Source organism: Acanthochromis polyacanthus, chromosome 7, assembly GCF_021347895.1.
Source record: "Acanthochromis polyacanthus isolate Apoly-LR-REF ecotype Palm Island chromosome 7, KAUST_Apoly_ChrSc, whole genome shotgun sequence".
Lineage (NCBI taxonomy): Eukaryota > Metazoa > Chordata > Actinopteri > Pomacentridae > Acanthochromis > Acanthochromis polyacanthus.
The window spans coordinates 7,608,638-7,633,946 of NC_067119.1; the positions used below are offsets into that span (position 1 = coordinate 7,608,638).

Consider the following 25,309-nt stretch of genomic DNA (forward strand, 5'->3'; position numbering starts at 1 on the left):
CAAGAAATATTGTTTCCTCGTCTGCAAAAAAAATCCCCAAATGCGTGAATACTTGCAAAACCTTCAAGAAGAAAATTCTGAGAATTCCTTAAAAAAATTCCCTTAAAAGTTTTATTTAAATAAATCTCCCATATTTGGCAAGAAAATTCTTGTAAATATTTTCGAAAAATTGGTAAAAATCTTCCGAAAAAATGATTAAAAATATCTAAAGTGATTCCATATATTTCAGTTTAACTTCTAATATTTTCTTTTAGAACATTCACATAAAATCAACCAAAATCCAGCGAAATTCGCTGGATTTTGGTTGATTTTATGTGAATGTTCTTAAAGTAACATTTTTAACATTTCTTTTTTTCCACCAAAAAATGTTCAGAGATTTCCCAAAAATGTTGAAAATGTGGACGTCAGAAGTTTCACCGTGAAAATATTTTTTCCCCCACATTTTCAAACTTTCAAACGGGTCAATTTTTGACCCACAGGACGACACGAGGGTTAAGGAAATAGTGAACAAAATAGGTTTTCCTCACCAAACAAACTCACCGTAAGCTTCAGTTTTCTATCTTTTCGTACCCATTTCTCTTATTCATGTTCCTCCACTTGTGGAAGACGGATCCAAAAACATAAATAAATACTGACCTCTGCATGTGTTTTCTCTTCTCTTTTTAGTTCAATTGTCCACTTGGAGGTGGACAACCGTCAGTGCTTCCAGCAATCCACTGAGTGTTTCCAGAGCACCAATGACGCGGCAGCATTCCTCGGGGCTTTGGAGTCCAGCGGCAAACTAGACCTTCCATTCCCTGTCGAAGCTGTTTTCAGTGAGTATTATAGAAATCTGCATGAATCAAGACCAGAAAATCTCTGTTCTTTGTTAATTTGTCGGATGAAAGAATCTTGTATTTATTCAGTCTGTATTTTCTGTAATAATGTCGACCTATTTCAGAGAAAATTCCTTAGAGCTTCAACTATATTCTGTTTTAAAAGATTGGTCTCTTTAGTAGGAACTTAGGTGTCAAAAACGATGACGTTTAATTGCAAACTTTGGGGAGGCTGACTATTTGTTGACAACAGCAAAATCAATCAACTGTACTAGACCATTAACTGTATATAAATGATACTCTGAAAAATATAACCAACACAGAAGTGTCTTAAACCTGCATTCTTCCTCTCAGCCAGCAGGGGGCGACTCTTCTAGTTGCAAAAAGGAATCTGATTGTATAGAAATCTATGAGAAGATTAGCCTACCCCTAACTTGATTTGTTACCTCACTAAACAGTTTTTGAATGAGTTTATGGACTTAGTTGCTAGTTTTAAACTTCTTTCAATACAGCATCAAGTTAATTTTGTAAATTATGCTCCCATTAAGAGCAAAATGGACAATAAATCAGGGCATGTTTTAACGATTCTCTGCGTGCTCATTGCATCTAGATGGTAAAAAAAACTAATTTAAGGCTTCAAAGCCACAAAGCAATAGATGGTGTCACTACATTCATCTTTTATTTGCAGTTTGTGCACTAGAATTAAACTTGAACTGCATTTCCACATTAAAATGATGTAAACTTGATGCTTTTGGGGAACTTAAAAAAGTTCCACGGTAACCTAGTTGATTCTCATGGCAGTGCAAAACCAAAGGGTTGCCTTTCAGGGTAGAAAGATACACTCCACATTACTTTAACTATTTCTTATGTGAAATAAACTTGGCTAAAACATGATAAACCAGCAGCAGGGTCCTTTAAGGCCTTGTTGCAGCGTCCACGCATATGTATTCGGATTAGACACGTGCTCGTTCACACTCCAACTGGAAGTATGCGTCGTGGCCCCTGGCCGGGTCCTAACCCTGGCGCTCTTTGATTGTGTATTTGTTATGCAGCGGTGAACAAATGCAATTGTGAATCTCATGGCCTAAACAATCAATCCTTCCCTCTGTGTGTAAATCCGATGGCTCCAGGCACCAAAATGGTTAATTGTTGCAAATCAACTCATCCAGCCCCCTACTCACACAATATAACGGTATCTTTCTCAGACTTGTACACATATACGTTCGCGGGTAACACACTCGCACACATGCACGCACACACACTTCATCCCACAGTGTGAGGGGCTGCTGCAACCTTCACCTCGCTGAATGTAATACCAGGACTTAATGTATCTCTGAGGGTTTAGGTTGGGGGAGTTTATCATTTCAAAATCGTTAGTGGAAAAAAAGAGAAGGGGAAAAATTGATCGGGAGTGTGCTAGAAGTTGGGAGTCTTTGTTATCTCGAAAATCCTAATAAATCCTTCGTCTTTACAGCTTAAAGCGCGTGCAGTAATTTGAAGTTCATTAATCCCCCTCCTTTTTTTCTCTTAAAGAAGAAATGGTAAAGTTGTCTCTTGATACCCTGAGTTGAAAAGAGAGAGAGGAGGTGGTGGTAGTGGTGTTCTTTTTTCCCCTTTTTTCTTTTTTTCTTTTTTTATCACGCCCCATCCCTTTTTTTTTTTTCCTTTTTTGATGAAAAGTGGTTAGCAATTCTGATTATTACTGAATAGATAGTAGAAGCTAGCTTTACAAACGGTGAGGATCGTCAGTCGGTTCCTGACGCCGGCTGCTGTTCGCGGTGTTTTTTGGAGTGGGAGCCGAAGAAGGACCGGCTGATCCCGGGGCGTCCTGGTCTGTCCATGTCTGGTCCTCTGCCAACCGTCACCGTCTTGTCCCTTTTCCCACCAGGCGGCATGGACCCCCAACCCTCGCAGGAACTCTACCCCATCTACTTGGTGCTGGGCAGCGTTGGGATACTGGCCTTCCTTGGAGTGGGGATGGTGGCTGCCCGAAAGCGCCGCCATGAGCACGGGCGCCTCTGGCTCCCCGAGGGCTTCAAGACCACCGAGACCAGCAAGAAGAAGAGACGCGAGCCTGTCGGGGAGGACTCGGTGGGATTAAAGTAAGTATCTTGGCGCCGGTTGTCGTCGGGTACCTGTGTTTGTTTGCGGGTCGGGCGAAGGGCTACTTCTGAAGGACAAAAATGGGTGTAACTCAGTCAAATTTGGGTGAAAAGGGGGGGTTTTGCCTGGATCATTAATGATAATGATATAGCGGGTTTAGGTGTGCATTAATTGACTTGTCGGGGGGCAGAGGGGTGGGGTGTGGATTTGATCAATGCTTTTGTTTATCGGCGTCGCACCACTAATGGTGAGCGCCTTGGATGGGATGGAGGCAGTGGAGGATTTTCACTGAGGTTTCTGCTTCATCACAGGCCACTGAAAAACACCTCAGACATTTCACTGATGGATGACGCCCAGAACGAATGGGGAGACGACGAACCTTCGGACGCGAAACGCTTCAGGGTGAGCTAATAGCCGGAAAATTTAGGGATTCAGATATATTTTATGTTATAATTATACCTTAAGAAAACAAATTCTGGAGTTTTAAAACTGCCCACATGTGATGTGTAAATAACTTGTGCATGAATTATTCCATCATCAAGTTCAGCTTAAAGGCTTTTTTCAAATGTTGTAATTTCATTTAAAGTCAGCCTCTAATGCTGTTTTTAGTTTGTTTATGTTGTCTAACCTCTTGCTGCCCCTGTTCCAGCAGTTTGATGAACAGGCTATCTTGGAGGTGGACGACCAGACGGACCACCGCCAGTGGACCCAGCAGCACCTGGACGCTGCTGACCTGCGCATCCCCTCCATCGCTCCCACACCCCCTCAGGGCGAGATCGAGAATGACTGCATGGATGTCAACGTCCGGGGACCAGGTGGGTCACTGAACATGCATATTAAAGGAATTAAAGGGACTTTTCGTGTCGGTGGATGACCTTTTTTTTGTTATTTTTATCTGAATGACTTGGTGGTCGTTCATTAGACATAGAAAAATCCAGTTTAAGCTCTAATTGTGTGGAAAACTGTGAATGGAATCATCTATTTAGAAGACATCATGACCAGATTGACTTATTTAAAGCCATAAAAAGGGAATTCTGTGTTTCTTTTGCACAAAATTTGCTTTTTTTTTTCTCCAAATTTAATTCTTGCTTTTTTGTGAAATATGGCCCGTAAGTGTAAAGAATCTTTCTGTTTGTGTCTAAAGAAGAGAATCTGAAAATCTTTTGTTAAAGGATGTAAACGATGTGCCACAACTTGTGAAAAGGGCTGCAGCAGATATTGATTTGTTTTTAGGGGCTACAAGCTAAAAATGTTACTTTCTGAGTGAACATTACTAGTAGTCACACATTTTCTGTGCATGTGTGCATGAATGTGTGTGTCTGGATTGATTCCTGCCTCCTCTGAGTGAACATTTCACATTTCCAGTGTGTGTGTGTGTGTGTGTGTGTGTGTGTGTGTGTGTGTGTGTGTGTGTGTGTGTGTGTGTGTGTGTGTGTGTGTGTGTGTGTGTGTGTGTGTGTGTGTGTGTGTGTGTGTGTGTGTGTGTGTGTGTGTGTGTAATTGTGCATGTAGGAGTTGCTAAAGCTCCATGTCCTCGGGGTAAAGGATCTTCTTCAAAGCAGCTGGCTGGAAGCCAGGCGCCTGGGGGAAAACACTGATTCCTGATCAGATTAATCATTTGACCAGTAATGGGCCTCTTGTTTCCTTTTTTATATGTATTCTACATTACAAAAACCGTCGAAGGCATCAAATGCAAAAACCCAATTTTGTAGTAAGTGCCAAATTCCCTGAAGAAAAGCTACAAAAAAATCAAAGTAACCGATTTAACAACTTGAGAGCTCACTTTTTTTTCCACAGTCATGGATTGATGCACTTGAATCGACCAAATCTGTGAGATCTGGGGCTTGCTATCCTTTTGAAGAGGAGAAAACCTATCCAAGTCGACTGACTGAGCTGCCTCTCACAGTTAGATATTAATGCTTGGGTTTTTTTGCGGCAGTCTAGCTTTAGCGAGCCCTGGCCTCTATCCCCCCTAGCTTCTCTTTCCCTCTGAAGCTTCTCCTGTGCTGCGGCCTTGATCAGAATCCATTATCGAAAACAGAGAGCCGTGATGATTCAACTCAGGCAAAAGTGTCAAATCCACATTCGATTTGTTTATTGCTTTGGTTTGATCTGCAGGATGCTTTGAAGTGCAGCCTCCTGTCTTTTTGCTTCAGCTGCTCAGTCTGTGCTGTGCTGACCACGCAGTCCGCTGCCTACAAGTTCCTTCTTTTCATACGCCCCTTCTTTTCCTCGCCTCTTTCTGTGCAGATGGATTCACGCCGCTGATGATCGCATCCTGCAGCGGCGGAGGTTTAGAAACGGGCAACAGCGAGGAGGAGGAGGACGCCTCCGCTAACGTGATCAACGACTTTATCTACCAAGGAGCGAACCTCCACAACCAGACCGACCGCACAGGTGAAACCGCTCTCCACCTGGCCGCCCGCTACGCCCGATCCGACGCCGCCAAACGCCTGCTGGAGGCCAGTGCTGACGCCAACATCCAGGACAACATGGGCAGGACGCCTCTGCACGCTGCTGTGGCTGCTGACGCCCAAGGAGTCTTCCAGGTAGATTAATTAATGCAAAAAGTATTAGTTTTGAAATTGAAAAAGTCAGAATTAGTCACTAAGAGCTGTTGAAGTCACTGCTAAATATCTTTGGTTTAAGGTTGCTGGTCAGACAAGACATCACAAAATCTGGATGGTCATTTTTAGTATATTCTGCAATTTTCTGACTTAAATGAGGTAAAAATGATCTTAAGTTGTGGCCTGATAAACTATAGCTGTTGTATAAAGTACATACTGTAACAGAACAGCATTATTAGATGTTATTATGACATAAAGCCACCCAAAAAGGAAACAGTTGTAGCTCAAAAGGACTAACTTACTGTAATCCTTTATAGATTCTGATCAGGAACCGTGCCACAGACTTGGACGCCCGTATGCATGATGGCACTACCCCCCTGATCTTGGCTGCCAGGCTGGCAGTGGAAGGGATGGTGGAGGAGCTCATCAACTGTCACGCTGACGTCAATGCAATCGATGATTTCGGTAAAATTTTGTGCAACTTACATGAGCCTGAAAATCATTACAGTTTAGTGTTCTTCTCAGATGAATCGCATTACAGTATCTAATGGCCGTGGTCTCGTCTCTTCAGGTAAATCCGCCCTGCACTGGGCTGCAGCTGTGAATAACATCGAGGCTGCCATCGTGCTACTAAAGAACGGCGCCAACAAGGACATGCAAAACAACAAGGTATGGAAACAGTCGCTGTGTTCTTCCTGTATAGGCTGGTAAACCTCTGAACCACAAGAAATGTCAGATTTTTGCTCCGCTTACATTTTTCCCTCATTTTTCACAGCAATATAATGTCCTGCCCCTCTATGGAAACAGTAAAACCATGGTTAGAATAGATAGAACTGAAACATGTCTTCAGTGCATTATCGGGAAGTTATAGTGCCATAAATCATAAAACAAAGAAAAAATTTTTACTTTTCTTTGATTATTTATTTTACAAATATTGAAAAAACTTGGAGTCAGCATGTGCATTATTGTTCCAAATAACCACAGGTGTTGCCAATACTAAAAAAATAGTGGCTCTACATATTATAGATATTTTCTTGCTTACATTTTTAATTTTATTATTCTTGTGCCCAGTCTGCTCTGTTTAGACACAACCTGCAGTTCAATCCAAATCAGACAAAAATTCTCACAATTTTTGTCATGTGACTGTCGGTCACAGCAGAGTCACTAATGGTGTCTTTATTGCATTGAGGACTGCAGAATATTTTGTGTTTTACAGAATCTGTAAAATGAGAACCGTTAACTTTTGTCAGATATTTAAGTGAGACGTGTCGAAAAAATATACATATCATGATTTTAAGCTTAGACATAAATATTAATAATTCCTTGAGCATCTGTGAAACTACTTAACACCTTGTCTCTTCTCTGCATACGTCAGGAGGAAACCCCTCTGTTCTTGGCTGCCAGGGAAGGAAGCTATGAGACTGCCAAGGTCTTACTGGACCACTTTGCCAACAGAGAAATCACCGACCACATGGACCGGCTACCCAGAGACATTGCACAGGAGAGGATGCATCACGACATCGTGCGGCTGATGGACGAGTACAACCTGGTACGAAGTCCTCCCATGCATGGAGGGTCACTGGGCACCACGCTGTCACCACCTCTGTGTTCGCCCAACGGCTTCCTGGGCAGCATGAAGCAGCCTCAGCCTCAAGGTCAAGGCCAGGGCAAGAAGGCTCGTAAGCCCAGCGCCAAGGGCATCGGATGTAAGGACGGCAAAGACATGAAGGTGAAGAAGAAGAACTCGCAAGATGGGAAGTCTGGGAACCTCCTTGATAGCTCCGCTGTTCTGTCTCCAGTCGACTCTTTGGAGTCTCCACACGGCTACGTCTCCGATGTGGCTTCACCACCCATGATGACGTCACCTTTCCAGCAGTCGCCGTCTGTCTCCCTAAACCATCTGCAGGGGATGTCCGACCCTCACCTGGCTGTCAACCACATGGTGATGCCCAACAAGCAGGAGCTGGCGCGAATGCAGTTTGACCCGCTGCCTCCACGTCTCACTCATCTACCAGTGTCTGGCTCCGGCGGTCAGGGCGCCATGAACGGCCAGTGTGACTGGCTGTCCAGGATGCACAGCAGTATGAGCCAGGCTGGTCAGTTCAACCCCCTGAGAGGAACTCCAGGCGGCCAAGGAGGTCTGCACCAGGGCGGGCAGCACGGGATGATGGCCACGTCGCTCCATAACGGCCACCCGACCGCCGGCCTGTCCCAGATGATGACGTACCCCAGACTGGGTCCTCAGCCGCACATCATGCAGCAGCAGGCGCAGCAGATGCAGCAGATACAGAACCTCCAGCAGCTTCAACAACAACAACAGCAGCAGCAGCAGCAGCAGAGCATCCAGCTGCAGCACCAGAACTCAAACTCAACCAGCAGCCAGAACTTCATCAGTGGGGAGCTCAGTTCCCCAGAGCTCCAGCAGGGCACAGGCGGCTCCAGCATGCCCATCCACACCATCCTGCCCCAGGAGACCCAGATCATGTCCTCCTCCATCAGCCAGTCCATGCCCAGCACCCAGTTCCTCACTCCGCCCTCCCAGCACAGCTACTCAGGCCCCATGGACAACACCCCGAGCCACCAGGTCCAGGTGCCCGACCACCCCTTTCTGACCCCCTCCCCCGGCTCCCCCGACCAGTGGTCCAGTTCGTCTCCTCATTCCAACATGTCCGACTGGTCAGAGGGCATCTCGAGTCCACCGACGAGCATGCAGTCTCAGATCGGACATATACCTGAACAGTTCAAGTAGAAAGCGTTTATTTCCACACCCAGACGAGCTGCTGTATTTTATTTTTTTTTTATAAGAGAGCAGTCAAATAAAGGAAAAAGGGGCAAAGCTGTAAACAAGATTTAATAGGACTTTTATATGCTTTTGTACTAACAGCAACATCTGTGTTTCACATTCTTTTTTATTTATTAATGTCTTATTTATACGCATTGCCTGCTTACAGAAATTCGGGGGGTCTGTGGTGTTAGTTCACAGAAAGTCCTTTTAGAGAAACTTGCTTTTAGTACTTCTTTTCTGCAGTGAAGTCGCAGCATACACACTGGGTATTTATTTCCTCGAGGACTTTTAATCTTTACCTTTTTTTTTTTTTTTTTACAAATATGATTTCTCGGCCTTTGTTTGTATATATATTTTTTGAATAATCTTGTTTATAATGAAAATTGTGATTAAGGGGCATTTATAGAGCACATATTTTTAAGCTTCAGTGTTATTTCAATTTGTCGTGGGAATTACCAGATAATACACATATTTCATGTGCAGGTCCTGTTTTAACAGGAGCTGTTTTCCCCCCTTTAAAAAAAAAAAAAAAAAAACCTATTCTTTTTTAGTTACACTCTCTAGAGTTGTGTACATTTCTTGAATCGGCGGAGCAGCGTTGCGTTGTTCCTCTAGATTTGATTTGCGTTCTTGTGTAGAGACGTGGTGGAGATGTGAAATGTTGTACAGTATACGGCCATCTTGGAGATTGGCAGTTAAGGCAGGCTCTGTTAGTCCTGTGCTGTTGGAGAACTGGCCCGTCGGCCACAGTGTATGTTGTTGTCCAGGGGGAAGAGGAAACTTTACTTTCTCTGTCCCCTCCTATTAGTTTGAGCCTATGGCTGTGTTTCTTCCTTTTGTAAATATGTCCTGCATTTCCTTTGTAAGCAAGATTTTGTTTAAGAAATCTTATGTCTTAAGCATGCAATTTTAAAAGGTCTCGCACCAGTCAACAGCCTCTAAAATGTAAAACAGAACAGAATATATATTTTTTATCCTATCGTCCCTTATGCACACATAAATTTGAAGTATATACAAATAGATACAATATATTGTTAGGTGACATTTTTCTCATAAAAAAGAAGAAAATTAAAGAAAAATTGAGGTTTTATGAATTCATATTTATTTGCTGTTCTGTCACACACAAAAATCTACTGAGGCAACCATTTGTGTATGTTAGGAAATGTTTGGGTTTTTTTTACACTTTGGTAAAATGAAAACCTGTTGACTAAGTTCTCAGTTGTGTCCACTTCCATGTTTTGTGCGACGCACCCTGGTTATAATTTGAAAAAAAAATGTGTTATTATTTTTTAAAAAAACATATTAGGTTGTAGTGAAATTGTAATATCTGCAATATGTTTCCTTCCTCTTATAAAGTTATAATTTGCAAGAAATGTATTTTCCCTTTGCATTTTCAATCTGTAAAAATGTTTCTTGTTATAATAAAGGGCACTTGAGTGTCTTCAACTTATGAGAACTGTCTTTTTTTTACTTTGAAATATACTACATAACCTCAAAGGATCATTATGTTCCAGATATTTTCTATTAAATCTGAAAAAAAAACTAGCTCAACAATTAAAATCCAGTGCTATAATCACTGTTTAAATGTATGTATCTGGTCTCTGATTATGCAAAACTGAACGTGTCCTCTTTCTTCATGCATTGCAGAACTTCATTTGATTACGTTTGCTTGCCAGCATTTCACTTAGTATGTCTCCATCTAGTGGTGCAAATCATAAAATATAAATAACCATTTATGCATCATTTGCACATTGTGGAACTAAATAATGTTTAAAAATTAACATTTTTTTGCATGATTTATTGCTATGGTTGGGATAACCCACCTTCAGGACACACTGTTATCGGGCAGTGCAGGGCGCCAAATTATCCCTATTTCGATGTAATATTATATATATATATATATATATGTCATGTCCTATATGTTTTATCATATATGTAATATTATATGGTCTTAATTTTGCTGTGTTTTTTTTTAAACTTATAAATTGAAAATGCAACATGTAGGCGCAAAACTCATTCAATAAGTGCCCCTTAAGGCCTTTATTTTGTTGTTTTTACCAACAAAATGCCAAAAGTCTCAAATTTCAGTGTTTCATTTTTAGATGTCTCTCTTCTTTTCTGCTTTATATAACTTTAAATTAATATTTTTGGGGTTTGGATGGTAAAAAAAATATTTTTGGGGAATTTTTTCAACATTTTACTATTTTTTCATTGAATAATTGGACAAAAAATTGCTGGATTAATCATTGCGTTCCTAAATGTGTTACTTGATATGGTGGATTAGTGGCTGTACATTGCATGCTCAATTTTTAGTTGACAAACAGTAACTGGATACTTGTCAGTAAATGGAGCTCATGGGTCCACTGGAGGTACAGACCGACCCCCTGGCAGCTGCAGACAAAATAAACAAACACAAGCAAAGTTAAATGTTTGTACAGTTTTATTTTATACAATAATACTACTTATTCGATATGTATCTTTAGTGTGTTTTAGTGTGCGTGTGTTTTCTGAACCAGTGTGATTAGTTTGACAGTTCTTTAATCAATGGAATAGCCTGTCACTCAAAAGAACTACAACTTCCATGATGCACCGCTGCCTCCGTAGCACAGTTAAAGGTCAAAGTTCAAACATTACAGTAAAAATAGGGTATTCGCTGGTTGCTGCTCGTGTGCTAACAGGGAAAAACAGACAACTTGGCGAGCACAGGACGCGCTGCTCGGTCTCCACCGCACTGAAGACCGGCCGAGGACCCCGAAAATGGCCCTCAGCTAACCGGCGCCCGCTCTCGGTCTGTTGTCGGCGAATTTACTGAGCGACGGCTAGCTCGGTGCTAACATCAGCGCGCTAGCTTCGCTAGGAGCACATAGCGGCTACTGCCAGCTAACGTCACTGGACTGATACTGTTTACTCCCGAGACTGCAGCAATGTTCGTGCAGGAGGAGAAGATATTCGCCGGAAAAGTGTTGAAAATACACATCTGCACCATGGACGGCACGGAATGGCTGGAGGAGGTCACGGAAGACACCACTGTGGAGAAACTGAAGGAGAGGTGCTTGAAACATGTAGGTTTTCTGGAGGCTTGTTTGTGTTTCCCTTAATGTTTTTTTGTCCTGTCATTTCTGTGCTCGGGGTGTTTGTAGCCTGCAATGCCCTCTCTGTATACTGTCAGTGTCAGTGGCTTTGTATTTATAGTAACTGGGTAGACTTTGCTATTTATAATTTAGCAGGTTGGCTGCCCCTCTCCATCTACTGTAACTAGCTAACTGTCCGACTCTAGCCTACCCCTTTTCTGTTCCCAGAGAGGCATGCTGCCCCTCAGCCTGTCTATTCTTATTGCACAGCTCACCTTACTGCTCCTTCTATGGCCTATAGCATCAGCTCAAGTGGTAGTTTATTGTATGCATTTCAGCACAGACAACCCAGAATATCCATCAACTCAACAGTTTACTTTAAAAGACTTCACAAAGTAACAGCTTGGTTGAAGTTTTTTAAAATTCATGTTTTTTTCCCCCAATGAAAAATAGCAAAACAGCTGCACATGTGCTGAGTCAGTTAATGCAGCTGCTGCAGGTGATTGCCAGTAAATTAACTCACAACTGATGAATAGTTTTGAGTAATATAAAAGTGAAAATTCCAAAAAAAAAAAAAAAATTCTGCATCTCAGAAGTGTTTTATTTCTGTTTGTCTCTGTTTTATGTAATTGCAAGCTGCATATTTTTTTAGTTTTCGATGCTTAAGAAGACATTTGAAGATATACGTCTCAATCAATCAGAGAAAATAAATTGCATCTGCAGATTTACCAGCTGCTTAATTGACATTGTTTCTGTTTTAGTCAATCAGTCAGCGGTAAATTTAGATTTTTGATGATTCACAGATGTACTGCAGTTTCTTTAACATGCATATTTGTTGTTTTTCGGTCTTGTATCATTGTTAGTTGAATATTTTGTTTGGATTTTGATTGTCAGTCTCACTGAAAGCACATTTTGAAAACGTCACATAGCCTCTCAGAAGTTGTTAAAACTTTTGTCTCACACTTTCTGCTGCAAAAAAATGATTAAATGCTAATTAGAAGTGGATGCAGACCTGTTATTCATAATTTGTGTCTAAGCTTCTTCACTTTTTTTGCAGTACGTACATGGAAGTCTAGAAGACCCCAAAACACTTACCCACCACAAACTTATACATGCTGCTACAGAAAGAGTCCTCACCGACACTAAAACTGTTGCTGATGAAAATCTCAAAGATAAAGGTACGTAACGTCTCATTTGACATATTTTGACCTTCACTGTTCTCCTTGAATTTATTTAATCTTTCATACTTGTTGTAGATGTATTGCTGCTCATAAAGAAAAGACCGCCACCGACCCCTCCAAAGATGGCAGAAGTTAGTTCAGACGAAAAGGTGAGTTTAATCGACCTTTTTTTGTAAAGAAATATAAACATTTCCTGATGATTTTTTTCTTGTATAGCCGTGCAGCACAAATATGACGTCTTATCATCTACGTTTTTCCCTCTTTCTTGTTGACTTTTCCGCTTGTCCCAGAAGAAACAAGATAACAAAGCTCCAGACAAAGATGCAATCCTGAAAGCTACCGCCAGCCTGTCCACACGCCACACTGACCGCACTGTTACGCAACACAACATCAGAGACGTAAGGATTTCAAATGTCTGTTGTAATGCAGATTTAAAAAAACTAGTAAACCAGAACTTTACCTGCAGTAAAACCTGTCAAATCTGATAGTCATTTTTGTTTGTTTTGTTACAGTTTCAAACGGAGCTCAGAAAAATCCTGGTTTCTCTTATTGAAGTCGCTCAGAAGCTTCTTGCCTTGAACCCCGATGCTGTTGAACTGTTCAAAAAGGCAAACGGTAAAGCTGACAATCCCTTATAACCTTTTTTTTCGAGGTCTATACCAATTATCCTACTGTCAAGAAACTTATACTTATTCAAGTGTATTTTATTTTCATGTGTTCAGGACACATTAAAAATCAAAACAGTCTCAAAATAAACACAATCTAGCAAACTTTAACTGCAAAAGAAAGGGCAGAAAAACAATAATACGTGCATCCATTTGTACTCCTATTGTTGTAAGGATGGAAGGCACACACACAGTGTATTATAAGGCCAAGGCATTCACATCTAAAGCTTCACTGTTAGCCTATAAGTCGAAACTGGAGCTCTCAGCAATGAACAAAACAAGCTGCGTCACACAGAAAGCCCACAGCTGCTTATGTCAAGGTCAAGCTCAGGTCCTTTTTGCTGTCAGTCAATAACTCTAACCGCTGAGCCACACTGATAACAGTGCATTTTCTTAAAAAACATCAACAAACTAAAGTATGAGTTTTCATTCACGGTGTTTGTTCTACTTTTCTGTGCTACGTTTAGCTTGGTGCTGTTGCTGGAGAACGTTTCTGATGCTTATTGTTGTCGACATTTCACTCGCATCACCCAGTTTTTTGTTTCAAGCATCTGATCTCTTTGTGTTTGGGTGTCTCGTAGCAATGTTGGACGAAGATGAAGAGGATCGGGTGGATGAAACGGCCCTTCAGCAGCTCACTGAGATGGGCTTCCCTGAGAGCAGAGCAATCAAAGCTCTTAGATTGAACCAGTAAGGCTTTTAAAAAAATAATTATACGCATCGTCAGGCACAACCTTAAATTATTTGGAATACATTCACAGCTTTGCTATCTGAATTTGTAGTGTTAAGAACTCAGAAATGACTGATTTTGATGTAGATTTATACCTGTGTTCACACAAAACAATGATCCTGGTTGTGTAGCAGGACTATAGTTTCATTTTTTTCCAGAAAGTACGTACTCCAGGCATGTTTTTTCCTAACTTAACCAATTTCTCTGTAGCATGTCAGTGACCCAGGCTATGGAGTGGCTGATTGAGCATGTAGACGACCCATCCGTAGACTCGCCGCTACCAGGCCAGGACTCTTCGGGGGCAGCAGGAGCTACGGCGGCGCCCACACCAGGCCCCTCTGCTTTGGCCTCGGCTTCGGCCTCCGGTCCCAACCTTCTCCGCAGCCTCTCCAGCCAGTCGAGCACAGAGGAGAGCAGCAGGCAGGACGAACTCACAGAGATCTTCAAGAGGATCCGCAGGAAAAGGGAGTTCAGACCAGATTCAAGGGTGTGTTCTTTCATCCAGTCTGAGCTTTCGTACAAGGTTTTGATCATTACTTGTTTTTATAAAAGGATAGGATCTTTGTATGTCATTAGAATGAGACTGGATCTTTTTCTTTGCTTCTGTAGGCTGTCATTGCTTTGATGGAGATGGGTTTTGATGAAAAGGAAGTGATTGATGCTCTGAGAGTCAATAACAACCAACAGGATGCTGCGGTGAGTTTACACATCCACAAATAAGTGATTTAAAAGAAGGAAAGTCAGTACACACACACACCAACTGTTGGACCTCATTAGAGCAACACACATTTGCTGTGCGGAGGTTAGAAAGGAGCCTGGGAATTAAGTTCTCTCCCTCTTTTTTTTTTTTTTTTTGATGCAACAATTTGTGGCACTGTGCAAGAGGCTCTAAAAATATTATTTCCATTTTCAAACATATTACATTACATGACCTCCCTCTCTCTGACTCAGTATTTCACTCCCTCATTGGATTAAAACGGCTTTAAATACCTGGAAATTTTACTTTTTTTTCAAGCATAAACCAGGCTCACATGTGATAAAAGTTTGGTTAAAATATGATGTTATTTGTTAAGACTTTTTAGATGAAAAGCCTGGATTCAAATCTTACGTGCTTGTATGTCTGACCCCTTTGAAAACCTCAACACTCTGAACTCCAAGCAATTTCTAGGTGTTTTATTTGCTGTCACATTTTTACTCACTCTGGGTTAATTTTACTGCTATATAAAGTCCTGTGCCTCTATGAAAACGGCACAATCAAGGTTAGAAGTCAAGGGAACTCAAGAATGTTTTCTGCACAATATGACTCGCTTATAACAATGTAAATCATAAAAAAAATGAAAGTTGAATATCTTAAATTATTTAAAAATTTGAAAGAAAAACCTGCAATCAGCACGGGGCAAATTTTTGCAAGTGTCCAAAGGTGGTCCCTCATACATAAATACACACTACAGACATTTTACTACTTACATTTTGAGTTTGTTTCCATACGTACCTCCATTCTGCTGTGTGCAAACACTGCCTGCAGTTCAGCCAAAATGTTCCTGAATTTTTGTTACATGACTGTTGATCACAGCAGAGTCAGTCATTGCTTCTCAGATGGGCTGAAAAGCTCAGATTTTTTTTTTTTCTACAACATCTAGTTGGTGCAAATGGATTTTGCTTTGGCATAATTGCAGATAAGACGTATACAATAAAGTGATTCAATAAAATATCACGATTTTAATCTTAGATTTAGTGAATGGCACGTCACAGATGAATAGTCCAAGCTAAAGTGTTTTAAATCTGATGATTCTTTCAAATTTTACCATTTCTGGCTCTGATATATGATGTAATTTCGGCAACGTTTGAATTTTGTTGGAAGACACCGCCCTAGTTGCTTTTGTGGTTCAGATTTGTTTAAAAACAGACATGAGAATTAAATTCTCATTCTGTTTTTCCATCCTGCAGTGCGAGTGGCTGCTGGGAGACAGGAAACCTTCGCCAGAAGACCTGGACAAAGGCATCGACACCAACAGCCCGCTGTTCCAAGCCATCCTGGAAAATCCAGTGGTCCAGCTGGGTCTAACCAACCCCAAGACTCTGCTAGGTACAGTCTAATCACATTTAGTGGAAAATTTAAGGTAGTAGTTAATTTTGAATAAGCTTTTAAACCAAGTAACACCAAAAACTGTTTGTCCTTTTGCTGTGTTGTACTAAAAGCTCCACCACATCACAGTGTTGTTCTAACTCAGGCTCTTGGAGAGTGCACAAGTAGATGAATGAGAAAACTAATTTAGTAAATGCACTGCTTTTTACAGACTGAATATATTGAACAATGCGACATCTTAGAGCCCTTTCATACCTGCAGTACAGTTTGTTTTGTCCGGACGAAGGAACAGATACATGGCTGTTGTGGTCTGATTTGTGTTCACTCTGGATTTTTACTAACAACCCTTGTTTCACTCACCTTCTACTATGAAATGCCCTAAATAGAGTACTTAAATAGTGCAACTGTACCATTCCTCTGTTGTTGCTCTTCATTCCTGTCTGATACATCAGGGGAAAATCCCCTCACTCACATGCACACATATGTGCTACATCACTGTGATCTTTGCTTAAATATAGGCTGGACAGAAGTTCGTGTTTTAAGAGTTTGTAATCAGTGCATGGATTTTGGAGTAATTTAGCTTTTTAGTTCAAGGAATCTGTTGGTCTCTTTTGCTTTAATGCCACAAATGAAATGAGTCCACTTGAAAGCATTTGCACAAACCCAAACAGAATTTATTGGAACCCACCCAAACAGGTTTAATGAAAGCACCCACAAGTGCTCTGAATATACCATCATAATTAACTAAAAGTGTGCTGACAGAATATGAAAGACTGTGGTTTTACATTTACAGGCTGCTGGTTTTGCTCTGTTGTATTTTATTTGTATATTTATTGAAAAACCAAGGGACTGGTACATGCAGTGTGCTGAACCCAGAGTCTAGCGGTATGATTCTCGCTTCGGATGCGAGAGGTCCTGGGTTCAAATCCCGGACGAGCCCCCACTTGTTATGATCTAACCTCTAGGGGTTGGCTGGATGCAACAAAATAACCAGATGGCATTGGTTTAGGTTAAGGGATTTATTGCTTAGTAGTAAAAGGAACGGAAGAGTGACAATAAAACACAAGACGAGTGGGTGTTGCCAAAACAAAGAACGGAATAAAACATAATGAAGGCTAACAGAGTTTGTAACTAAGCTAAACACAAAGAAAACAACTAAACTCCCTAGCCAAACCGAACTACAGAAGCAACACCCACCACCAGGAACAAGAACTAATACAAAATGGTGTACAAAACGAACTAAACAGAACTGGTGCCTCTAAATAAGTATACATACTGAATGCACAGTTCACAAATGCTCAAAATACGAAGTGGCTTCTACACAGTTGGCAGACTACAAATTGGAGCCTCAATCTCCACTGAGATGTAGGGCTCCACACCAAAACTAAAGCCAACAGAAGGTCGAAGTTTTTCTGTAGCACCCACCACAAGTGCTTCCAGACCAAAAGACCACACAGAACCACAGTGCAAAGTACCAGCCACCAAGACTAATGGCATGGTGGGGCTTTATAGGTAGCAGGTGTGCTGAAGGCTGCATCTGGTTGGTCCAAGGCGGAGGGGAGCTGGAGGGTGGCCCAATCAGGACGGCCGGAGGGCGGGGAGAACCAGACTGGAGTGCAGGTCGTCATCAGCTGAAACGGCTGGCAGCTGGGGTTCCAAAGGCTCTGCAAAAAGCCCCAGCTGAACCCACACACAAATTTCTCCCACACAAAGGCCCAATAAAACACCACCTCAAAACGAACAGCGCACCAATACTGGTGGCCGTAACACGTGTTTACAGGTGTAAAACCTGTGCAAGCAGCAACTAAATGTTTTTAGTCAGGTAGTTGTTACAACAGTAAGACCTGTGTTACAGATGTTTCAGATTTCTTCATAGACTTCTATCTCAAGTTGACAGTAAGCATTGCATTCTGTGGAGGATGTTGCTACCACTAAGAGAAGAAACTGTAGTTTGTACAGTGGACGAGCTATTAGTTTGTTAAAACTGGACAAGGTGCATCAGGTTGAGGAAGGTTTTAAGGTAATCTTAATTATCCCCAAAGGGCGGTTTGTCCTACAGTCAGCAGTGCAGCGTGTTTGCATGCAGTTACACCGCACTATAAAACCACACACTTCACAAAAAAATGACAATAAAATAACCCTCAAAAATCACATGATGCTGCTGAAAAAACAATGGTAGCAGGACAAATTAGTTTTTTAGTCTGATAGTCCTGCACTTACACAGACTGAATCGACAACTGGAAAGGAGCAGCTCATACTCGCCAAACAGTGAATGATTGGCTTTTTTATTGCTTGAACTCTATACAGTACAGTAGAGTCTTCTCAGGTCAGCCCCTGTGACTTTACTCTGTACTTGTACTGTTAAATTTCCTTCTGACCTGTTCTTGTCTTTCAGGATATGTTACCCAATCAGCAAATAAAAACAGATGCAATAAAACAAGAATAGAGCATTTCATTGAAGAAGTGTCGACACTGAACCTTCTAAGTTTGTGATAAAAGGAGATGTAGAAGCAACCTCAGTGATTCATAGAGTGCACCAGAAGCATGTTCGTTGTTTTCTTCAACATTCAGATGATTGTACACTGAGAATTTGTCCTTCAGGGTGGGACTGTGAAGGCAGAGCTTTATCAGGATGTATCTGAAGGAAAACATTCAGTGCAAACAACTTGAACTGTGGTGCAATGACAGTGTGGGTGCTCCAATACACTGTGATTTTTATTTTTTGCCACAGCAACACAGTCGGTGTTCCTACTCGCCAGATTTGCCTCCCTGTGACGTCTTCCTTTTCCCCAAAATGAGATTCAAATTGAAGAGTCACTGTTTTGACACAGTTCAGGAGACTCGGCGCTCATTGCAGATGGTGTTTGACATGTTTACACAACGGGACCTTCAGGGAGCATCACAGATGATGCAGATGCACTGGGAGCTCTGTATCACTGCACAAGATGACTACTTGGATAAGGATGACGGCCAAATACATATTATGTCCAGTTTTTGATTTTTATAGATGCAGTCTCAGAACTGTTTGATCGAGCCATGTACAGCGCCCAATTAAGGACTGACCAGTATGGGTTTTCCAGGGCCGCTATCGACTACTGGTAATAAAGAAAGACTGATAACTGTTTTAACAACGTATGATAGCAGAAATGTGTCATTCATAACTAGGCTTCTTTATTAAAAGGGTGACTATACCTGAATATGTAAAACAGAAACAGAAATGGTTAAATAATCTCCTCTGTTTATGTGGGATCGACTGAAATTGATCAGTTTGTCTCCTTCAGTTATGTTTGCTGTTCTTCTCTGTTTTCTTAATATTTCACTGCCTTAATGTTTCACTTTTATTGCTCACTAAGGTCCAGACCTTAAAGTATTATCAATTATTGATTTCCAGATTCTGTTTCAGGTTAATCTGTGGCTACCTTCAACGTAGCACGTAGTGTCTACAGATACGGACCCGTACGCGTAGCCTACGGATACGGCACTTTCCATTTGCATAGTCCCCTGTCGTCTTATTGGTCCGTTTTCGTGACGGTGACTGTTAAGGTTACTGAAGAGCTGGCGACGGTTAACTACTATTTGCTGCACATTGCAGACAGTTTATATGAATGACTGTGACGGCGAACATTGTATAATTTAACCAAAAATACACCGTCTCCTCTCACACTTTAGATATTGTAGTTTTTACGCGTTTAGACGCCGTGTCTAAATTGTTTGAAGTCCAGTTCCTATTCATTAGTTTACCGTGTTCAGTGGTGGAAGCGGCTGATTGGCGAACTCCATTGCAAATGTTCCCATTTAATTTCGGACGCTAATTTACAAGATAAAATTAAGGATGTCGAATATGAAACAAACACTCGTGAATGGTGAGGAGCAGCTCTTTAATTCGGCATGAATTTAAAAAAAAACACAAACTCGATTTACTGTGATATTGTGAGATTTGTTTGTGGTTATGTAAATTAGCCATTCAACAGAGTCCGCTAACATTAAAGTGACTGTGACGTGCAGTGTCTGTGTTGACAGACGCAGAAAATACGTCAGGGTTTTCTTTAAGTTGTTAATATGTAATAGTCTGTCGCTACTTTTGAAGGTAGAAAAAATACTTGTAGTTTGCTGGCTGTTTGTTAAAGCTTTATAAGAACAGGGTCACGTGAATAAAAAGTTCCGTACCTCTAGTACAGATGCTACGGGGACGGGTCCGTACCTCTAGCATCAATCTACCTTCAAACTTAGCTGTTAGCGTAGAATTAGCCACTGTGAGAGGAGCTGATTTCCTGGTTTGTGTTTCTTGTGCAGTTTTTGCTGCTTGAGAGACATTTATGAGCCCACAGACAGAGAGGAGGCTGCATCACACCTGAAGTAGCGCCTTTAATCTACTGTATTGATAATCGTCCTATAAAGATTACAGTATCAATAATCGTAAAAATGCCCGGCCAATACTCGGTCTATCCTTACATCAGATCTTAACATATGCCATCTAGATGCACATTTAAGGCAAGACAAGTTTATTTGTATAGCACAATTCATACATGAGGCAATTCAAGTTGCTTTACAGTGGCAAAGAAATTAATTCAGAAAAAAGGATTTAAAGGTAGACACACATTAAAATCATAGAAAGAAAACATTAAGATCATAAAAGTACATTAAAACACAAGAAAATAGATTAACAGTAAAGTCAGTAGGACTTGGTCATAGCAAGGAGGGAAAAGTCACTTTTAACAGGAATAAACGGTTGGATAGCCGTTTGTCTCGACTAGTTTGTTGTAAAAGGAGAGAAATGGGATGTTTAACGAGTTTGTATGTCTTTGTGTTTGTGTGCAGCGTTTGAAGACATGCTGGAGAATCCGCTGAACAGCACCCAGTGGATGAACGACCCTGAAACCGGCCCGGTCATGCTCCAAATATCCAGAATCTTCCAGACCCTCAATCGCACATAGAGCCTCCTGGTGATCCCTGTATGTGTGTGTGTGAGTGCGGCAGCTTGTGTGTGTGTGTGTGAGTGAGATCATACTGGGATGTGTACGTGTGTGTGTGTGTGTGTGTGTGTGTGTCTGACTGAGTGTGGCAGAGACACAAGTATTGTTTTTTGCCTTGTACAGACAAAGCCAGAGGAGTCAAAAGTATGAACTAAGACATATAACTATTTATAACAGTACAATAAAAACACTTATATGAAACAAATGTTAACAAACATTATTATTATTACAGTAATAATATAAAATTTGAGATTTAGTATGTTGTTTTTACATTTGAATGATAAAAATTTCTAGGTATGACAGACATGATTTATTTTATATAATTTCCTCCATGTGCAAAAATGACATCAGACATCGATTTTAGTGTTTACACTTCAAAGGAAAAAAACCTGTTTTTGTATGTTTTGCAATATTTAAATATCAATCACAGTTTTGTCTGTCTCTTTAAATTGTGACATTTCATCAGTGGTGAATGTGTGGAAGACTACCAGGTTTTGTTTTTCCATCCCTCCTCGTCTCGGTTTCGTCGGAATAACAGAGAGTTGAGTGTTTGAAGCTCGTTGAAAACGAGCTTTCTGGCACGTTAACTCTCTCCATTCATGCTCGCAAGGTCACTGTAAGTCTAAAGACGTTTGTCCTTGAGCTTCTTCAGACATATTTATTTGACTTTCTTGCCTTTTTAGATGAAAGCTGTACACTAATCTGTGTGTCTCAGTCATGTTTTCGCAGAAAAATAAGACATTATATTTGGCCTGTGTGTTTCTTGTCGATGTGCTCTTGAATGTCATATTATCTCGTTGCGCTCATTTAGCACTTGTTCACCTCTATGAATATTGCTCACTGCAGCACTGAGGAGGTTCATAAAAAAAGAAGGGTTTTGGTCTGAAAAGGCTGTAGTGGGATGTTGAATGAAGCTGAGCCTAATCAAAAAAGGGGGGGGGTTTGCCTTTTTTTTTTTTTTTAAACCGTTAATTTGAATGACGACGATGCGCTCGTCTTCAAACACCAAGAAATAATAGACGCTGAGGTGCAGCCGATGTGGGGTGTCTTTAGTTTACTTTTTTGTCTTTCTTTTTGAGAGCAACATACATTTATGCTGTCAAACCAAACCAAAATGTCACTGTATAACCTGCCTGGTCATTAGATGTATCCAGTGGAAAAAAAGAAAAAAGAAATTCCCTGTTTTTTCTGTGCAATAGCAATGACTTCTGTTAACCTGTAAAGACATATATTTGGTTTGCGTGTTAGAGACGTGTGAACTGCAATGGGTAGCGTGTTATACAATATTAGCCTTTGCATCGAGTACTTAAAGTCTTCAGCTACAAGAAGGGGGAACTTTGCCTCTCCTGGTTGTACCGAGGGTTTAAAAAAAACAAACAAAAAAAACAATATGGAGGGTGGTGTGTTTTGCCAAGCTTTTGAGTGTTTTTATTCAATATTTAAAATGTGGTATTGATGTGACTTTCTTCTCAGGGAGGCTGAGATTGTTTTTCTAAAAACCTGTCGTCATGGCAAACCTCTGCTCAACCCCTTCTAGTTTGGCATTTGAAAATGGCTTTAACTAATCTGTCTAGAACTTTGCTTACGAAGAAGAGCACCACAAGACATGGTTTCGTAAATGCAATATCTGAAAATGTTTCAATGTTTTTAGAGAGAAAGTGTCTGTTTGAACTCTGTATTATTACATTATTTATATCAAAGCCAAACTAGTAACTTGTTCTTATTTATAACATTTTTAGCCAGAGAAAAAAAAGCCCTTGAAGCTAATCTACAAATGTGAAAAATTAAATGCTTCAAATGTTGTTTTTACAAACCATTATAGAAATGTGCTTACGGATTGTAGATCCAGGTGTGATTTCAAAAGCGGTGCAATGTGTTTAGAATGAAGGAGGGTTTCTACTCACATCTCCCGGAAGCCTCTTTTTGCACACTTTCTGCACTGCGGTGGACATTTATCATGGCCACACCGACCAGCTGTCTCACCACCTCCATGCTTTCTATTGGCATGCATACGACTCGCCGTCTCTCCCCCGTAGTATTTGTGAAGCAAACATTGGGAGATTGTACGTTTTTAAGGGAAAAAACTCCTCAAGAAATGCCGCCATCTTTCGGAAATGAAAAAAAAAAACGGTCAGCAGGAACAGAAACGAGCAAAGTGAACTTTATTGCGAAGGGACGCTGACGAGAGGGTTGTTGGAGTCTCAGATTGTTGTTTTCACTCCGCTTTCATGCAGGACTGTCCCAGATCAACAACCTATGCAATATATTCACAGTCTGTTTGTTCAAACAGCCTCGTGGCTGCTGGCATCTACATCACTATTGCATTAAAGTTATTTTTTTGTGGCTGTATTCTCAGGATTCTGTGTTTTATTCTTCTTTTTTTTTTTTTTTTTTTTTTAAGCACAACGGTCAGTATTGAAGTGTAGAACACTGACTGGATTTAAAAAGATGGTATGAAAAGTATCTCAAAGATTAATTATTAGTGAACTATTTTATGTACACTACCGTTCAGAAGTTTGGAGTCACGAGGCAATTTCAAATCTTCCACGAAAACTCACTCTTTTATTATTGGAGATTTTAGTTTATAAGAGTTTTCTAATCACCAATTAGCCTTTCTACCCCAGTGGAAATGTTCCTCTTTGATTGTGACAAGATATCACTTTTTTCAGCTGCTGATTTATTGACACCAATCATAAGAGCCAAACCATTAATTTTCTTCAAATGCTTTGCTATATGCACTCACTCGCCATTCCATTAGGTGTACGTGAGAAATCTAATGCAATCCAATACAACTCTGCCATAAATTCTACTTTTACTGAGATTCTACATTTTCATTTACTGTTTTTGAACAGCAGGTTTAAAACAACAAAAGTCCCATAATGCTTTCCTGTACAGAAAGAAAAGCATAAAAAAGGCAAATTTACCAAACAACATTAAATATTAAGCTAAAGACCCTACAGTAATATTATTAAAATGTACTTGACTCAATTAAATATTAAGGCTAAGACCCTGCAATATTGCATTTAGTACAAATTAACCTGACTGACTTAAATATTAAGATTAACACCCTACAATAACATTCTTTAACAAATTACCAGAGTAATTAACAAAAATAAATGTTAAACAAATTATACATGGAAACCCCATACATTAGGGGAAAAATATCAGTTGAGGCCTTTCATTTCTTTGTTATTCAACACTCTGCCCGACCATGTTTAAATTTTTATTCCCAATTTTGTTGTCTTAATCCAGTGTCTTCTCCACTTTAAAAAAAATGCTTCAAATTAGTGTACCACTTTCCACCATTAGATGTCATTATTGGTCAATGTCACAAGGGCAACACTGGACTACAGTATTATGATAAAAAAAAGTGCACATATATTGTGAGATAAGTGCATCCTGAAATGAAAATAATAAAAATATTAAAATGAAGAAGTGGACATTCTTGTAGCTTTAGTGAACTTATTAGACAAATATTTGATGTATGTTATGTTCAGGAGATATTTAATATAAATTTAGGTTATAACATCTAATTGTGAGTTAATAATAAATGTTTATGTGTTTCAAAAAACAAAAATGAACGAAATGTTTACAGGAAAGTGAGCTTGTGTGGCCATAATTTGGCAGTTATTACCAGTATTACTAGTCACAGTCTGGAAGCTAATCACGCATGCGCAGTGGTCTCCTTGGAAGGCTGGGATGATAATTACAGTTCTATGGGCAGAGCGCGAACACACCGCTGGTCCTCGCTGCGCTGCCCGACGTCTTTTATCTAACATGAGGCGTTTAATTCAGAGATAGGCTTTTATTTTTGTTTTTAAAGGACGTCGTGCTTCTTCACCGGAGAAACCCCCGTTCTCCCTCCCTCCCCCTCTCCACTCCTGGCGTCCGTGTGTGCCGTGGAGCGGTGGTCACACAGGCCGCGAATCGGGTCTTGTTGCTGGGAGGAGACCACACAGACTCGCCTCCCCTCGTTAGCATTATTAGCTGGCTACGATGCGACGCTGCTGCCGTGGGTGTATTTTCCACACGGCAGCAGGCTCCTGTGCGACGAGGCAGGTCCTTGGTTAGTTGTTCGTCCCCGACGGAACCACAGGGTGACTTGGAAATACACCACACCTTTCAAGGTAATGTCTTGCCAGCTAGCTAACGTCATTCACGGGGCCAATGAATGCGGTGGACGGTTCATACTGGGCGAGCTAACGGTTAGCCGGCGTTAGTTAGCCGCTTTGAATTTGAATGCATGGTCCGCTTAGCAAACCTAACGTTAGGAAAATATGTACCATGTCACATAACGGTAGTTCCCCCGTTGATATGGCTAAACTAGCATGAG

The 25,309-nt window shown here is 40.8% G+C and overlaps 3 protein-coding genes across 8 annotated transcripts in view; all 3 read left to right on the plus strand.

Moving 5' to 3' along the window:
* The window catches only part of notch1b (notch receptor 1b), a 63,057-nt gene extending 53,337 nt beyond the window's left edge, over nt 1-9,720 (plus strand). The window contains 8 exon segments of the mRNA XM_022202974.2: nt 667-815; nt 2,704-2,917; nt 3,230-3,320; nt 3,568-3,733; nt 5,169-5,467; nt 5,803-5,950; nt 6,057-6,154; nt 6,861-9,720. Coding sequence (XP_022058666.2) covers nt 667-815; nt 2,704-2,917; nt 3,230-3,320; nt 3,568-3,733; nt 5,169-5,467; nt 5,803-5,950; nt 6,057-6,154; nt 6,861-8,234 — 2,539 coding nt within the window. The 3' untranslated portion in view covers nt 8,235-9,720.
* A 1,158-nt stretch (nt 9,721-10,878) lies between these two features.
* On the plus strand, nt 10,879-23,325 carry ubac1 (UBA domain containing 1). Of its 2 annotated transcripts, none has more exons than XM_022202977.2 (10): nt 10,879-11,332; nt 12,399-12,519; nt 12,598-12,671; nt 12,813-12,920; nt 13,035-13,137; nt 13,769-13,877; nt 14,128-14,404; nt 14,527-14,613; nt 15,865-16,003; nt 20,822-23,325. In XM_022202977.2, exons 1-10 carry the CDS (start codon nt 11,195-11,197, stop codon nt 20,935-20,937), a joined length of 1,272 nt encoding a protein of 423 aa, XP_022058669.2. In that variant the 5' UTR covers nt 10,879-11,194; the 3' UTR covers nt 20,938-23,325. The 2 variants fall into 2 exon arrangements, with proteins under 2 accessions (XP_022058669.2, XP_022058670.2); XM_022202978.2 differs by having other exon boundaries at nt 12,816-12,920.
* Nucleotides 23,326-24,648: 1,323 nt separating this feature from the next.
* Nucleotides 24,649-25,309, plus strand: part of camsap1b (calmodulin regulated spectrin-associated protein 1b) — a 30,477-nt gene continuing 29,816 nt past the window's right edge. For all 5 annotated transcript variants that reach the window (XM_051950622.1, XM_051950623.1, XM_022202979.2 and 2 more), the window contains exon 1: nt 24,649-25,103. The gene's annotated coding sequence lies outside the window, so the exon portion shown is untranslated. The remainder of the gene's footprint in view (nt 25,104-25,309) is intronic.